Below are 16,754 nucleotides of genomic sequence, written 5' to 3'. Positions count from 1 at the left end.
TTTTGATTCCTACTTATTGCTATATTTGTGATACAACAACAACAACATACCCAGTGTATCTTGGGGAGGGTAGAGTGTACGTAGTTTGTATCTCTACCTCAGAGGTGAGGGTGTCTATATTTATGATGAAGTGAGTATTAGTAATAGGGCAAAATGGAAAGAAAAGATCCATATAGATGATAGTTACTAGTTGAGGATAAGTTTTAGACTTGTGTTTTTGAGAGGTAGCAAGTACTCGTGGAATTAGTTGAGTTAAACGATACTTGTGCTGGTGGGAGGTAGCAAGTATCCGTGGAATTAGTTGAATTAAACGGTACTTGTGTGGGTGGGAGTTAGCAGTTGCCCGATGGAATTAGTTGAGTTACACGATACTTGTCCCGATGGGAGATAGAAAGTACCCCATGGAATTAGTTGAGGTGCGCGGAAGTTTTCAGTGTGATTTGATTGATATGTCTAAGAAGATGAAAAGGGTTGCTTTAGAATCATCACCTTATGTGATGTATGAGGATGCTAAGGCTAGATTGAAACATTAGACTCTATTTCAGGATTTTCAAGAACTCCATAATGTATAAAGTTTTTTTTTTTTTTTTTGAGGTTGTTTTGAAAATCTATGCTTTTCCTTGATAAATGTTGTTTGTTGTGTTATTCGGGGCGTTTGTGTAGATCAGTTTCTTGATTTGTGTCTATTGGTGTTTTTGTTGTTAAGGAACTGGTTCTTGGTTTTGATTTGTTTTTGTGGTTTTTTTAGTTCTCTACTATTGGGGATGTTCCATGGACTTGTTTATTCAATAGTTGTTTTATGTTAGTTCTTGTGTTTTCCTTAGTTGTGTGAAATTAGTTTGCGATATAGTAGTATTAGTAATAGGGTACAATGGTACAAAAAGATCCGTATAGATGTTATCTACTAGTTAAGAATAAGTTTGAGACTTGTGCTGGTGGGAGGTAGCAAGTATCGTGAATTAGTTGAGTTGTATGGTACTTGTGCCGGTGGGAGGCTAGCAAGTACCCGTGGATTTAGTTGAGGTTCGCGTATGTAAGTTGGTCCGGACGTCATGGTGGTTAAGAAAACATTTCGAGCTTTCCCTTCATTTGTTTGTTCACCAGTTTATTCTGTTGGTTCAGTTTATAATACAATAGGAGTTTGTTTGATTTCCGCTTCGTCAAGTTGCATAAAAAGTGTGATTGTGAATGTTCAGTCGATAAAAACCGTAACTTATTAATTATTATTTACAGGAAACTAATGACATGAGGGACAAATTGGAGGATGCGAAAATGAGGAAACAAAGATTACTTGCTGAAGTTTGGTAAGTTTTTGACTTCATCTCTGAGTTTTGTTTAGTCTTATCGTATTTTCGCTGTTGTATTTACTCCAAATTGATTCTGCGTATTTGCAGTTTCTTGCGCCGAAGACACAAGTACCTATTGCAGATGAAGTCATCAAGTCATCCGGAACAGCAAGAACGGGCAGCGTTGCCAAACTCAGAGTTTTACTGTAAAGACGGGATGAAAGATCGATTTCTCAGCAAAAAGGAGGCAAAGCAATACAAACTGCCCCCTCTTCCTGTACCGAAACAGAAAGCGAGGATTCAAGCTGCAAACGAAGCTTCTCGGCAGAAAACCCCTCCCGATATTCTTGTGCATAACACTTTCCTGCATAGTACAGTTTCAAGTTTGAAGCATACATCAAGAGTACATAGTGGCAAGGAAGTGCTACTCCGAAAAGCAGCTCCACCGTTTGATTTGAATCAGAATGACAGGTCATTTGCTGGAAACAGTTCTATTTCGAGGAGCACCTCACCCGTCTTTGATTTGAATCAGGAAACTGGTCATGGCGGGAAAGATGTTGTATTGCCTAGTCGAGCTCCAGTCATCGATTTGAATGAAATCTCAGTAAGTATCTAAACAAGAAATCCCAAATTTAAACTTGTGTATTTATATATGATATGACATTTCTATCGTTGTAATTGACAATAAAATGGAAAGCTTGAAATGAACAAGTTTCCGAATATAGTAATAGTATCGTTCTTTCTGGGACAGAGGGAGTATGTGTTATAATACATTTTGCGAGTAATACATTTGAACATTCGGCATTGACACCTAATTTTGCAGGTAGGGGAAGAGGAGCCGCCACAAGCAAATTTTGAACCATTGAACTTTGAGGAGCCAAAGAGAGGATTAATTCAAAACACGAACGATGATCAGCACAAAGACTTAAAGTTATCGCTATGCAGAAATGTGGGAGAAGGAACTTCACGTGTTGAGAAGCGCAAGATATCGTGGCAAGACCCTGTCGCTTTGAGGGTTTGATCGATCCATCCTTCGATTTTCAATAAAATATCACTCGAAAACTTTTGATCTAGGGCGAGCGAGCGTTACTGAAGTTGTAGCTTATCGAAAGAGGTCTCTACTGACCCTCGAGGATTTCTCGATTATAAAAGGAAATTTACCAATAGAGGTATTTTTTTTCCTTTCAATATGTAGGTGTGTTTTTTGCCTTTTTGTATAAAGAAAACTCAGGTATATGTTAGTGATAATGATACAAATGCTATATTGATTGGCAATGAGGAAAATATAGTTGGGATAATTGGTTCTCTACATAAAGTAGAATATGTTCTTTGGTATTTTTCTTGGAGAAATTTGCATTATGCTCTTTGTTTGTTGATTTTTCTACATTAGAGGGAGCCAAGAGGGTCTATTGCAAACGGTCTCTCTCTGCTGTTAGGGATGGAGGGGTAAGATCTTCGAACATTCTTTTTTCTCTCAGCCGTACTTGTGTGATTATACTTATTATGCTGTTGTATTGAGACGAGCTTAAATGGTGCGATATGAATATCAAAAAGGGTATTTTAAAATTCGAGTGTTGCTAAATATAGAAATTCGTTATTTGTTTTGGGATTGACTAAAAAAGAAAGTGAGTTATATAAATTGAGATAGAGGGAGTATCTTTTTCTGATGCCGTCTGTTATCATTTCTCTTAGAGCCGAGGGTCTATCAAAGATAACCTTCTCACCATCACAAGATAAGTGGTAAGATTTGCAAATACACTATCCTCTCGAGATTCACATAAATTATACTTGGGAGAGTTTGCAAACTTTCACTCGATAGTTACACCGAATCATATCTGTCGATATTTGTCAAGAAAGACAAATCTCCAACTAGACAAACATTAAAGTATGGTGCAAGGCTTGCACTAGGTCACATGCAATTAGACGTTATTTTCCTGTGTAATTTGCGAGCTATTGCACATGAATACATTTACCTTGTGCGCTAGAAGCACTCGAAGAGATAGCAAACACGGGGTTTACCTTCGAATGAGAAAACTTCTATCAAACACCATCTCAAAAAGCCTTTTGAGTTCAGGGTCAAAAACACCTAACGTATCCCCATTTTTTGAGTTTAACATACCTCAACTAACACCAGCCGTTTATCGAAACATACCTAAACCATTAACGTTCGCTTTTCCTCCATGATATATCACCAACGTCTAGGCGGGAGAAGTGAATATAGTTCAGGTGTGTTGCGATGAACACACACCTGATAGTTCAAGTATGAAACTAACGGGGATACTTCAGGAGTTTGGGTGTGTTTATGACCCTTCACTCCGAAGCTTTTCAATTCTGCAAAAACTGAAAAACGAACCCCTAGAATGAAAACACACAATTGTCTAGACAAGAGTCTAATATTAAGTTTTAAGAGTTGAAATCACAAAATGGTAGACAAGCTATTACAGTTTACTTCACAATATATCCCACCTCTACGTCTAAACAATGATATGATACTGAAAATGACTGAACTCACTCATCGCCCGTGGACACTTCCTCCAGTTCTTCGGGGTTAATTCTATCAACAATGGCCCCCTCATCATCGATCACTTCAGTTTCTTCGACAACTTCTACTGCTTCATTGACAGGTTGAGTGTTGTCAACGTTAGGAGCTGCATTAGCAATGCTGCTCAGCTGAAGGAGGCGAGCCTTGTGCTTCTTCCCTACCCTATGTGCCTCCAACGAAATCTCCGACAAAGCCCCTACTTTGCATGTGGCACACCAAAATTGGTACCTCTTCTTAGTCTTCTTTTTTGGAGAAGCATTTGCACTTTTTTTCAAGTCATCAGCAATGTGAAGCAAAGCTGGTGCAACGTTGTCCTTTGCACCTTCTTTCTCCAGAATAACCAGAGATGATCCCTCACCTGATTTGTTGTAAGGCAAAAATTCAACTTTGGGTTTTACCATGTCCACCATGATAAGATTGTCGTTGGCTTCTGAAATGTTGATGGATTTAGGTTTCTTTGGAAAAAGACCAATACTGTAGTTCTTCCCATCCCTCGAAGCTCGCAAAGCAGCTTCCTTTGACTTGTGCTTCTTGCCTTGGAGGTGATCATTCAGACCACGCTCACTAGTAGCGCTTACCTGGCAAAGAGCACAACTCCAGTCCTCTTTAGCATTTTTCTTTTTTTCAACGATTGATGGAGGCTTGCTGGAGATCTCCACTGGTGGTGTGTCAGCTTTGCGTTTTGCTCCGGAGAGACTTGTGTTAGGCTTAGCCTGCAACCAAAAGCTCAAGAGAAGTTTGTGAACAAACAATGCTTCAAAATTCAACCAGATTAGTGGTGAAAGGTACTGAAAGCCTATTGACAATTAATTTCATAAAATCCAGATAAGTGATGAGAGCAACACTACTACAACAAACCAACTTCAATGAGATATGCGCAATACTTGTTTCACCCATTTGTTATCATTTATTACTATATTCAATAAAGAAATAGCAATTATACGCAAAAAAGCCTCATCTTGCGAATCATTTTCCAGTTTTGATCACTTCAGCCAAAAACTATGTGGAACAACTCAAAGCGCAGAAAACAAGATCAATCTACAGCTCATATTATGGTCTCAAGCATACTGCAATATCTACCTAGCTTCTCCTACTTTCGTATTGGGTAGAGGTGGTGAGATAGGTCAGGGTGCAGTTTCAGCTTACCGAGGACGCCCTTAGGTCAGAGGTTGTGGAGGACACAGATTAGGGTAGGAAACTACTAGGTAGGAGTGTGTTGTTTGGTATCCATCCATACTAGTAGTCGTAGTATTGCTCCTGTAGTTTCTTGTCCTTCGATTACTATTACCACCTGTTGTTTCTTATACTTCGATCATCTTATTATTTTGTAGTAGTTATTGTTCTGTTTCAATCAGCTATCTGTGTAGGGGTAAGGTCTAGGTACACTCTACCCTCCCCACCCTCCCCAGACCCTACTTTCTGGGACTACATTGGGGATGTTGTTGTCGTCGTTGTTCTACTTAGTAACCTTAGTAGTTATCAAAAGGCACTGGAAAAAATTGAAAAGAAACATTTGTACTTTAAAGTAATTACAGATATAACACGGACATCTATTGTGCAATTTTTTTTACCACTATCAGATGAAATAGAGTCGATCTACTTCCTCATTCTTCTTGCTAGATGAGATATGACATGCTTGGGAGTTACCAAGGGTCCAGTTAAAACTCCACCGTTCAATAAAGGCGAAGACGGCAGGAAAAAGGGAAAAACAAAGACACACACACAGAAATACCAAAAGACTATGAGAGAAAGAACCTAAGAAATTGCGTTGCAAGTATATGAATGCAGTCCTAGGATTAGCTGCAATCGGTAGGATATGCATTGGAAAGGAGATCCCTAGTGTTAGTTACGAACCAGTATAAAGCATAAAGATGGATTTATGCATCGACTGATTTTAGCAATTATTTTGAATTGAATCCAGAAAAACAATGCGATCTAAATACTCACTTCACCAAAGAGAGAGAGAAGAAACAAAAGATTAGAAAAACTTCAACTCTTTAAACAGTTCTCACTAATTTCAGTATAGCATCTGAACTTCTATTCGCATTTATGCAAGTACATATGTTACATCACAAGTGAAACAGCATACAAGTGGCAGGCCGCACAAGAAAGCAGGAAAGATATTGCATCAATGCTGATTGCTGAAACTAGACTCCAGAAAGGAGTAATTACCTCAAACAGAATATAGACATCTAACAACACAAGGCGATGGTTAAAGAAAATCAGATACACCCTTAATTCAGGATAGCAAAATGGAATACAGACGTATGCAGGATGAACAGGAAGAATATACTAACCAGAAGGATGGTCTTGTCTTTCTCTTGGTTAGGGGACTCTAATTCAGAAATCATTGGCTCTGCATTATGGGTTACAGGCTTCAAAGCAGAAATTTTTGGTTCCACGCCCCGCTGAAAAGGAATCTCTGGAATCCTCTCCTCAAATGGTAGTACTTCAAGCTTCCCAATTTCATTTCGAGCACCCAATCTAGAGAGTGATATCCCCCTTCCCATCCTGTTCTCAAGTGACTTTGCAAGTCTTTCCTCTACAGAACCTACACCAGTCTGTTGCTTCAAGAACGGAAGTGCAGGAGAGAAACTCGTTACAGTCGAAGAAAAAGGAGAAAATCCTCCTCCACTCTGCTTTGCTAATTCTCTTTCCATCATGATCTCTCTTCTTACTTCAAGCTCCAACATGCGTCTTCGAGCAATCTCTTCTGCCATAATCTCCTCTCTAATACGCTCCTTTTCAACTTGTCTCCAAATAGCCTCACGTGAATTGGCGGGTTGCTGTTGGATATGATCAAGCTCGTTTTCGAAATGAGGTGCCATGTAGCCAGCTGAAACTTAAACATCACAAAGAGCAACATCTTAGTCTGTAGTACAATGTACAACCAACAATGATTTGGACAATGCAGGCACCATGAAGTCGAGAGAGAAGTCAGGAGCAACAAAAAAGCAAAAATAGAAATTTATTTCTTCCAAGTAATTACATTTCATCCACTTGAATTCTGTGCTTGGTTAGCGCATGCATATTCTAGGACAAGGTCAATCTTTCTCTTAAATGAACATCATCAAGGAAAAGACAAATATTTAAGTGAATCATACAGTAAGAGATACGTAAAGAAGAAACAGGATTACAGAAGGAAAGAAGGCGGGTGCTTTTGGAAACACTTTTTGAATATTGTGATCCTATTTTTTGGGATAATAAATAATGCTCTCCTTAGGATATAACAACAAGCATTTTACCAGCCATCTAAAAGCAGCTGCTTTGGCAATGGAACAAAGTTAAAAACATTCAAAAAATTAATCTGGAAAGGTTTTATTGTTTCAAAAAGTCGTAACCTTTCGAAACAGATACTGTTTTCTGCTATAACTGTCCAAAATAAAATTGCCACAAAAAAATAATTTTTGATGAAATACTTAAAGATTTAATCCTTCTATTGAACTATCAATGTAGGATTTTCTGAATTCTGCACATTTACCAACTTTCCGGAAGAAAAAGATCACCCTCTTTACTCGATCAATATTCACACTAAATATAACAAACCATACAACACCAACACTACTCTCTGCCGTCTCAATTAATTACATTTGAAATTAACCAAAATGTGTCCAGATGTACTTCACATAGGCAAACACAAAACACAAAGAAAACCAAAAATCCCTTCCTATCTACAGAATTGTTCGTCAAACAGAGAAACAAAACGAGCAGAAATACTAGCTCCGTCTCTGATTTTTCTCATTGCATTTTCAATGATAGATTTCCTGGATCCCACACATTTACCAGCTTTCCCTGAAAATCACCCTCGTAATTCAATAAGTAATCCAATTGAATATAACATACCACTACCCTCTGCCTCCACAATTAACTGCATTATCATTGAGATTATCCATAATGTCTCCTGAATGTACTTCATATAAGCTAAACACAAAATACAAATAAAATCCAAAATCCCTTCCATTGCTACAGAATTGTCCTATTGAACAGAAAAATAATGCTAATGCTACTCACCGCCTCCTCAATTAACCACATTCTCATGACACAAAAGTAAATAACAAAGATCCTAAATAAAAATGAAAATACATGCCTTTCTAATGAACAAGATTAACCACAACATTTCCCGGAAGTACTCCACATAAGCGAACACAACACACAAATAAAACCCATAGTCCCTTCATCGCTACTGAATTATCCCATTGAACAGAAAAATTAATACTAATACTACTCTCCGCCTCTGCAGTTAACGATATTCTCATCCAGAAAAAACACAAGCTCCGGAAAGTACTCAACAATCTAACACAAAACACAAATAAAAACCTAAACCCCTTCTATCGCTTTATGATTGCCCAACTGAACAGAAAAATAATCCTAATACTACTCTCCACCTCTTCAATTAACTACAGTCTCATCTAGATTAACGACAAGTCTTTTTATTGAAACTGGTAACATTAGATTAACTACAAGTCTCCTGAATGCACTCCACATAAGCTAACCCAAATAAAACCCAAAATACCTTCTATCGCTATAGGATTGTCCCATCGAACAGAAAAATGAATACTAATACTACTCTCTGCCTCCACAACTACATTCTCATCGTAATAACCACGGTGTCTCCCAAATGCACTTAAGCTAACACAAAACACAAATAAAACCCAAAATCCCTTCTATTGCTATATGATTATCCCATTGAACAGAAAAATTAATGCTAATACTACTCTCCACCTACACTATTAACTACACTCTCATCGAGATTAACCACAAAGTCCCTCGAAAGTACGCTACATAATCTAACACAAACACAAATAAAACCCTAAATCCCTTCTATTGCTACAGGATTGTCCCATTAAACAGAAACCAATGCTAATACTACTCTCCGCCTCCACAATTAACTATATTCTCATAGAGATTAACGTCAAGTCTCCCGAATGTACTCCGCAGAAGCTAACACAAATAAAACACAAAATCCCTTCTATTGCTATATGACTGTCCCATTGAACAAAAAAACTAATGCTAATACTACTCTCCACCTCCACAATTAACTACATTCTTATCGAGATTAACCACAACATCTCCGGAATGGACTCCACATAAGCTAACACAAATAAAACTCAAAATCCCTTGTATCGCTATAGGATTGTCCCATTGAACAGATAAATTAATAACTAATATTACTTTCCCCCTCCTCAATTAACTACTTATCATCAAGATTAACCCCAACATCTCCCGAAAGTACTCCACCTAAGCAAACACAAAAACACAAATAAACCCCTAATTTAAAACAAGAAAATAAAACGATAAGATAGGAATTAAAGAGAGATAGACGCAACTATATAAAACAATCAAAAGATGTAGTGGAGAAACCAACCAAAACATAACTTAATTGGGAATAAAGTGCATCTAATTTATTAGAATCCTCAATAAGATAGAAATCTTACTTGCAAATCCAAGGACACAGTGTTGAAATTCGTCTCATCCCCCCACCGGCGGCACAATTTTCAAATGTCAAAAACTCATTATGTAACCCTAATATTCTACTATTTATACTAAGGTTAAAAGTAGTAAAGAAAGACCAAATTACCCTTCGCTAAAATTACGAGCTAGTTAAAATGGTAGAGCATTTAATATATCTTCTAGTCTTCCATGTTGGAGTCTTCCAAATATTCCATTTTCACCCATAAAGCTTGCAATGCTTGAAGGTCCTTAGCTCGACTCCTTGTGACAGACCTCTTTGAAGTAGTGTCACTTTGATCTACATCAAACCCAAATTTCCTTCTATCACTACAGAATTGTCCATTGAACAGAAAATTAATACTAGCACTATTCTCCGCCGCCTTGATCAACTACATTCTTATCAACATTAACCACAAGGTCTCCCGAATGTACACCACAAAAGCTAACACAACACATATAAAACTGAAAATATCTTCATTCGCTATAGAATTATCCCATTGAACAATAAAAATAATGCTAACACTACTCTCTGCCTCCTCAGTCAACTACATTCTCATCAAGATGAACCACAACTGTCTCCAAATGCACTTCATGTAGACCAACACAAAACCCAAAAACCTTTATTTAGTACAAATTGTTTATTGAACAACAAAATAATGCTAACACTATTCTCCGACTACTCAATCGACTACATTCTCCTCCAGATTAACCACAACTGTCTCTAAATGTACTCCATAGACGCCAACTCAAAACACAAACAAAACCCAAAATCCCTTCAATAGGATTGTCTGATAGAACAAAAAATCTAATGCTAATATTACTCTCGGCCTCCTCATTTAAAGACAATCTCATCGAGATTAACCAAAGTCTCCCAAATGTAATCAAGATAAGCTAACAGAAAACATAACATCTCTTCTACCACTATAGATTTGCCTCATTGAACAGAAAAACTAATGCTAATACTACTCTCCGCCTCCTCGATTAACTACATTCTCGTCAAGCAAACAACAACAACATACCCAGCGTAATCCCACAAAGTGGGGTCTAGGGAGCGTAAAGTGACGCGGACCATACCACTACCTCAGGTGAAGTAGAAATGTTGTTTCCCATAGACCCCCGACTCAGGACAGATAACATTATAACAAACACAAAAACGTACAAGCATATAAGCTAATACAATGTGCAAAATAAACAAACACTGGTAGCTACTACAGGGAACAATGCAACCACAAGATAATACTACACTAACTATATGAAAATTATAAACATCACTCACACACCCCGTTCAGGGAACTACATTCTCGTCAAGATTAACCACAATTTCGACCGAAAGTACTCCACGTCTAACATAAAAACAAACAAAACCCAAAAGCCCTTCTATAGGATTGTACGATTGAACAGAAAATTTAATGCTACTATTACTCCTAGACTCCTCAATTAAATACAATCTCATCGAGATTAACCACCGTGTCTCCCCAATGTAATCCAGATAAGCTAACAGAAAACACAAAATCCCTTTTATCACTATAGAATTACCACATTGAACTGAAAATTAATGCTAATACTACTAACTGCTTCCTCGATCAACTACATTCTCATCAAGATAAACCACAACTTCTACCGAAAGTAATCCACATAATCTAACACAAAAGACAAACAAAACACAAAATCCCTTCTATTCCTCCGTCCATTAAACAGCAAAATAATGCTAGCACTACTCTCCGCCTCCTCAATCAACTGCATTCTCCTCCAGCTTAAAAACAACAAAACACAAACAAAACCCAAAATCCTTTCTTTATTACAAATTGTCCCATTGAATAGGAAAATAAAACTACCACCATTCTACTCCTCAGTCAACTACATTCTCCTCAAGATTAACCACAAATGTACTTTACATAGACCAACACAAAACCCAAAAAAATCCTTTCGTTAGTAAATATTGTTCACCAAACAGCAAAATTAATGCCAACACTACTCCCCGCCTCCTCAATTAACTACATTCACATCAAGCTTAACCACAACAAAACCCAAAAATCCCTTGTATCACAACAAAATTATCCATTGAAGGGCAAAATTGACTACATTCTCCTCCAGATTAACCACAACAAAACCCGAAAAATCCCTTGTATCACAACAGAATTATCCATTTAACAGCAAAACTAACTACATTTTCCTCCAGATTAACCACAACAAAACTCAAAATTCCCTTGTATCACACAAAATTATCCATTGAACAGCAAAACCAACTACATTCTCCTCCAATTAACCACAACAAAACCCCAAATTCCTTGTTTCACAACAAAATTATCCATTCAACAGAAAAACTAACTACATTCTCATCAAGATTTCACATTGACCAACAAAAGAACACAAACAAAACCAAAAAAAATCCCTCCAACTCCTTAATCAACACAAACAAAACCCAAAGAAAATCCTTTCTTTACCACATATCATTCATTCCACAGCCCAAAAAAAAGCCGAAAAACAAAACAAATAAAACCCAAAAACCCCTTCCATCAATAATGCTAACATTACTCTCCACCTCCTCAATCCACACAAATAATATCAAAATCCTTTATTTACTACAAATCATTCTGAACCACAACAAATCCCAAAAATACCTTCTTATTACAACAAAATCATCCATTGGACAGCAAAATTAACTACATACTCCTCAAGATTAACTACAAATGTACTTCACATAGAGCAACAAAAAAAAAACCAAAAAATCCTTTCTTTATTACAAATCATTCATTCAACAGCCAAAAAAGGAAAAAAATGAAAATCGAACAAATAAAACCAGAAAATCCCTTCCATTTATAAAGCTAACATTACTCTCCACCTCCTAAATAAACACAAACAAAACCCAAAACTCCTTTCTTTGCCACAAATAATTCATTCAACAGCCAAAAAAAATAAATCCAAAAAAGGGAACAAACATTCTCACCCAGATTAACCACAAATCTCTCCAAATTCACTTCACATAGACCAACACAAAACCCACAAAAATCCTTTCTTTAGTAAAAAATGTTCATTCAACAGCAAAATAATGCTAAAACTACCCTCCACCTCCTCAATTAACTACTTTCTCATCAAGATTAACCACAACATCTCCAAAAATCAACACAAAACGCAAATAAAACCCAAAAAAGCCCCATATATCACTTCAGAATTCTCAATGAAACAGGAAAACAACTACATTCTCATCAAGATTAATCTCAACGTCCCCAGAAATCAACACAAACAGAAACAAAATCCCCAAAAAAATCCTTTCTTTAGTAAAAAATGTTCATTGAACAGTAAAATAACTACATTCTCATCAAGATTAATCACAACATCTCCAAAAATCAACACAAAAAACCAAAAAACCCTTATAATATCACTTCAGAATTGTCCATTGAACAGCAAAATAACTACATTCTCATCAAGATTAATCACAACCTCTCCAAAAATTAACACAAAAAACCCTTATATATCACTTCAGAACTGTCCATTAAACAGTAAAATAACTACATTCTCATCACGATTGACTCAAAAATCCTTTCTTTCATCAAATAAAAAAGCGCAAAAATCAAGAAAATGGAACAAACCTCCTCAATTAACTACATTCTCATCAAGATTGATCACAACATCTCCAAAAATCAACACAAAACCCAAAAAAAGCCCTTATATATCACTTCAGAACTATCCATTAAACAGCAAAACAACTAAATTCTCATCAAGATTAATCACAGCATCTCCAAAAATCAACACAAAACACAAATAAAACCCAAAAAAATCCTTTCTTTAGTAAAAATTGTTCATTCAAAAGCCCTTATATATCACTTCAGAATTGTCCATTGAACAGAAAAATATCTACATTCTCAAAAATCAACACAAAACATAAACAAAACCCCCCAAAAAGATCCCTTATATATCACTTAAGAATTGTCCATTGAACAGCAAAATAACCACATTCTCATCACGATTAATCACAACATCTCCAAAAATCAACACAAAGCACCAACAAAACCAATAAAAAGCCCATATATCTCTTCAGAATTGTCCATTGAACAGCAAAATAACTACATTCTCATCACGATTAACCCAAGAAAATCCTTTCTTCAGTAAAAATTAACTACATTCATATAGAGATAAATCACAACATCTCCAAAAATCAACACAAAAAATCCCCTATATATCACTTCAGAATTGTCCATCGAACAGCAAAACCATTACACTCTCATCACGATTAACCCAAAAATCCTTTCTTTAGGAAAAATCAACTACAAACTCACCAGGATTAATCACAACATCTCCAAAAATCAACACAAAACACCAAAACAAAACATTATATATCACTCCAGAATTGTCCATTGAACAGAAAAACAACTACATTCTCATCAAGATTAATCACAACATCTCCAAAAATCAACACAAAACACCAAAAAAATCCTTATATATCACTTCAGAATGGTCCATTAAACATCAAAACAGCTACATTCTCATCACGATTAACCAAAAAAAATCCTTCCTTCCATTTAAAAAAATAAAAATAAAAAAAGGCGCGAAAATCGAGAAAAACGGAACCAACCTCGAATAGCTTGTTGAGTAAAGTACGTAAGACTCTGATGCTCTGTAAAACTCAACGGCAACGGCGGCGGCGGCAGCAGAGGATGCAAATGCTGCTGCTCCTCCCTTCTCCGTTCACCGACCACCGGCCGTTCTCCGACCGATTTCCGATAATCATCCATTAAAATTCACTCCAAAAAATCAACACAAAAATCGAAAAAAACAGAGCCAAAAAGGTAGGGTTATTTTTTATTTTTTATTTTTTTTTTTTTGCTTTGCTTTGCTAAGTGAACTGGTAAATTTATACTAGTACAATACCGTGGATTTTGGGAATTTGTGTCAATGTTATGTCAGATATAGACATTTTTTTGACTAATGGATAATAAGGATAGAGATATATGAGTAGGATTCGAAAGAGGAGCGCACTCGAAGAGCTGTGATATAGATAGTTTATTCAACGTCAATTATATTTGTAATTATTTATGTTAAATTCATGATGTGATAATTATTTGTTTGAATTCGTGATATGATAATTGTTTGTTTGTATTTGAGAATTGTATTTGTAATTATTTATGTGTTTAAACTCGTGATGTGATGATTATTTGTTTGAATTATTCCAGTTCGTGATTAGTTCAGTGTGGATTGTATTTGTAATTATTTGTTTAAGTTTGTGAAGTAAAAATTGTTTGTTTGAGTCTGTGATATGATAATTGCTTGTTCGAGTTCGTGATTTAGTTCAGTGTGGATTGTATTTGTAATTATTTGTTTAAGTTTGTGAAGTGAAAATTGTTTGTTTGAGTTTGTCATGTGATAATTGCTTGTTCGAGTTCGTGATTTAGTTTATTCCCGTGTAAATTGTATTAGTAATTATTTGTGTGTTTAAACTCGTGATGTGATAATTGTTTGTTTGAATTCGTGTGATAATTGTTTGTTTGAATTCGTGATTTAGTTCACTCCAGCGTGAATTGTATTTATAATTATTTGTGTGCTTAAACTCGTGATGTGATAATTATTTGTTTGAATTTGAGTGATAATTGCTTGTTTGAGTTTGTGATTTAGTTTACTCCAGTGTGAATTGTATTTGTAATTATTTGCGTGTTTAAATTTGTGTGTGATAATTATTTGTTAAAATTTGTGTGATAATTGCTTGTTTGAGTTTGTGATTTAGTTTACTCCAGTGTGAATTGTATTTGTAATTATTTGCTTGTTTAAACTTGTGTGTGATAATTATTTGTTAAAATTTGTGTGATAATTGCTTGTTTGAGTTCGTGATTTAGTTCACTCCAGCGTGAATTGTATTTGTAATTATTTGTGTGTTTAAATTCGTGATGTGATAATTGTTTGTTTGAATTCGTGTGATAATTGCTTGTTCGAGTTCGTGATTTAGTTTACTCCAGAGTGAATTGTATTTGTAATTATTTATTTAAACTCGTGACGTTTGAATCTGTGGTATGATAATTACTTGTTCGAGTTCATAATTTATAAGTGGATTGGTGATTCTAATGTTATTGTGATGTGTATGAAGTACTGCTGAAGTAGAAAGTGGAGATGCTTTAGCAAGATTCGAGAAAGAATAACACTCGAGGAATGATGTAGATAGTTTACTCAAACATGAATTGTATTTGTAATTATTTGTGTTAAACTCGTGATACGATAATTGTTTGTTTGAATTTGTGATGCCGTAATTGTTTTGTTTGAGTTCATGATTTATAAGCTAAATGATGATTGTATATTGTTCGACTGCATATGAAGTTGATAATTGCTTGTTTGAGTTCGTGATTTATATAAATGATAATTGCTTGTTTGAGTTTACGATTTATAAGTTAAATAATAATTTTATTATTGTTCTGATTTATGTGAAGTTGATAATTACTTGTTTGAGTTCTCAATTTATAAGTTAAATGATGATTTTATTATTGCAGACAAACAAACTTCGGCAGGATTAGAGAAAGGGCGATATTGTAGATGACGTGACATAAATTTTTTTTTTTTTGTTTCTAACAACATTGGTAATTATTTATTTGAATTTATTGCTTAGTAATTACTTGTTCAAATTCATAATCTTATGACTGCTTGCTCGAATTCAGGACCTAATAAGTATTGCTTGAACTCGTGATTTATTGATGACACGATAATAGCAGATTCAAAGGTATTTTATTGAGGAAGAAAAGTTCAAGTCAAAGAAAAATGAATCTATACTATCTTAAAAGTATAAGCTTCAAAATTTAAAAGTAAAATTATTAAATTATTATTATCCGGTGATAGAAGAAGGAGGTTATAAATAGAGATTTTTACTTTATTTCCTTTTTTAAAAATAAAAATTTCTTTGTGATATCATGTGACAGTTTAGGAATGTCATATATATGCTAAAAAAATAATTTATCTATAAAAGTACTTTATAGATTAATTTTTTTCTCTAAAAAAATGGCTATACTACATCCATAATAAAAAATCAACACAATATCTCTTTATATTCAATTCTTCTCTCTTTCTAGACTCAGAGGCGGACTCACAGGTAAAAAATCGATGCTCGAACACCCATTAATTTTGGCTCAAAATAGGTATAATCTATATCTATATCTATATCTATATTTATTCTATACTATATTAAAAGTGTGAAGATCCTTAAAAATGTTGTTTCAACCTTTTGCCCTTCATTAAAAGTGTCTGCTTTAGACAAAATCATCTTTTTACAATTTTTCATATTAAAGAGCTGAAAATTAATTAAATATTTATTAAAATCTTTCCTTATTAGAAATCATCATAATTCATGAAAATTAATACTTTTTCATTAGTTTTAAATTAATTAAATATTTATAATAATTTTTTTTATTAGAAGTCATCAGAATTCGTGACAACTAACACTCTTTCCATTAGCTTAGAAATTCTAAATCAACTAAATTTGATTTTAAGGAGATTTTAAA

At 35.0% G+C, this 16,754-nt stretch overlaps 2 protein-coding genes across 2 annotated transcripts; one reads left to right on the top strand and one right to left on the bottom strand.

Moving 5' to 3' along the window:
• The first annotated feature begins 579 nt into the window (after positions 1-579).
• On the top strand, positions 580-2,621 carry LOC107877598. The gene is made up of 3 exons (XM_047415125.1): positions 580-1,304; positions 1,395-1,890; positions 2,110-2,621. The coding sequence occupies exons 1-3, from the start codon at positions 1,246-1,248 to the stop codon at positions 2,305-2,307; spliced, it is 753 nt and encodes a 250-aa protein (XP_047271081.1). The 5' UTR covers positions 580-1,245; the 3' UTR covers positions 2,308-2,621.
• A 1,039-nt stretch (positions 2,622-3,660) lies between these two features.
• On the bottom strand, positions 3,661-14,089 carry LOC107877597 (the record flags this gene model as incomplete). The annotated part of the gene is given in 3 exon segments (XM_016724278.2): positions 3,661-4,541; positions 6,126-6,670; positions 13,853-14,089. Coding segments are annotated over 3 exon segments (1,452 nt in total). The 3' UTR covers positions 3,661-3,794.
• Positions 14,090-16,754: the final 2,665 nt, after the last annotated feature.

The sequence above is a fragment of the Capsicum annuum genome, chromosome 7, assembly GCF_002878395.1.
Source record: "Capsicum annuum cultivar UCD-10X-F1 chromosome 7, UCD10Xv1.1, whole genome shotgun sequence".
NCBI classification, from domain to species: Eukaryota; Viridiplantae; Streptophyta; class Magnoliopsida; order Solanales; family Solanaceae; genus Capsicum; species Capsicum annuum.
The sequence above is the reverse complement of the archived record's forward strand: the minus strand, read 5'-3'. Positions and strand labels throughout refer to the sequence as shown.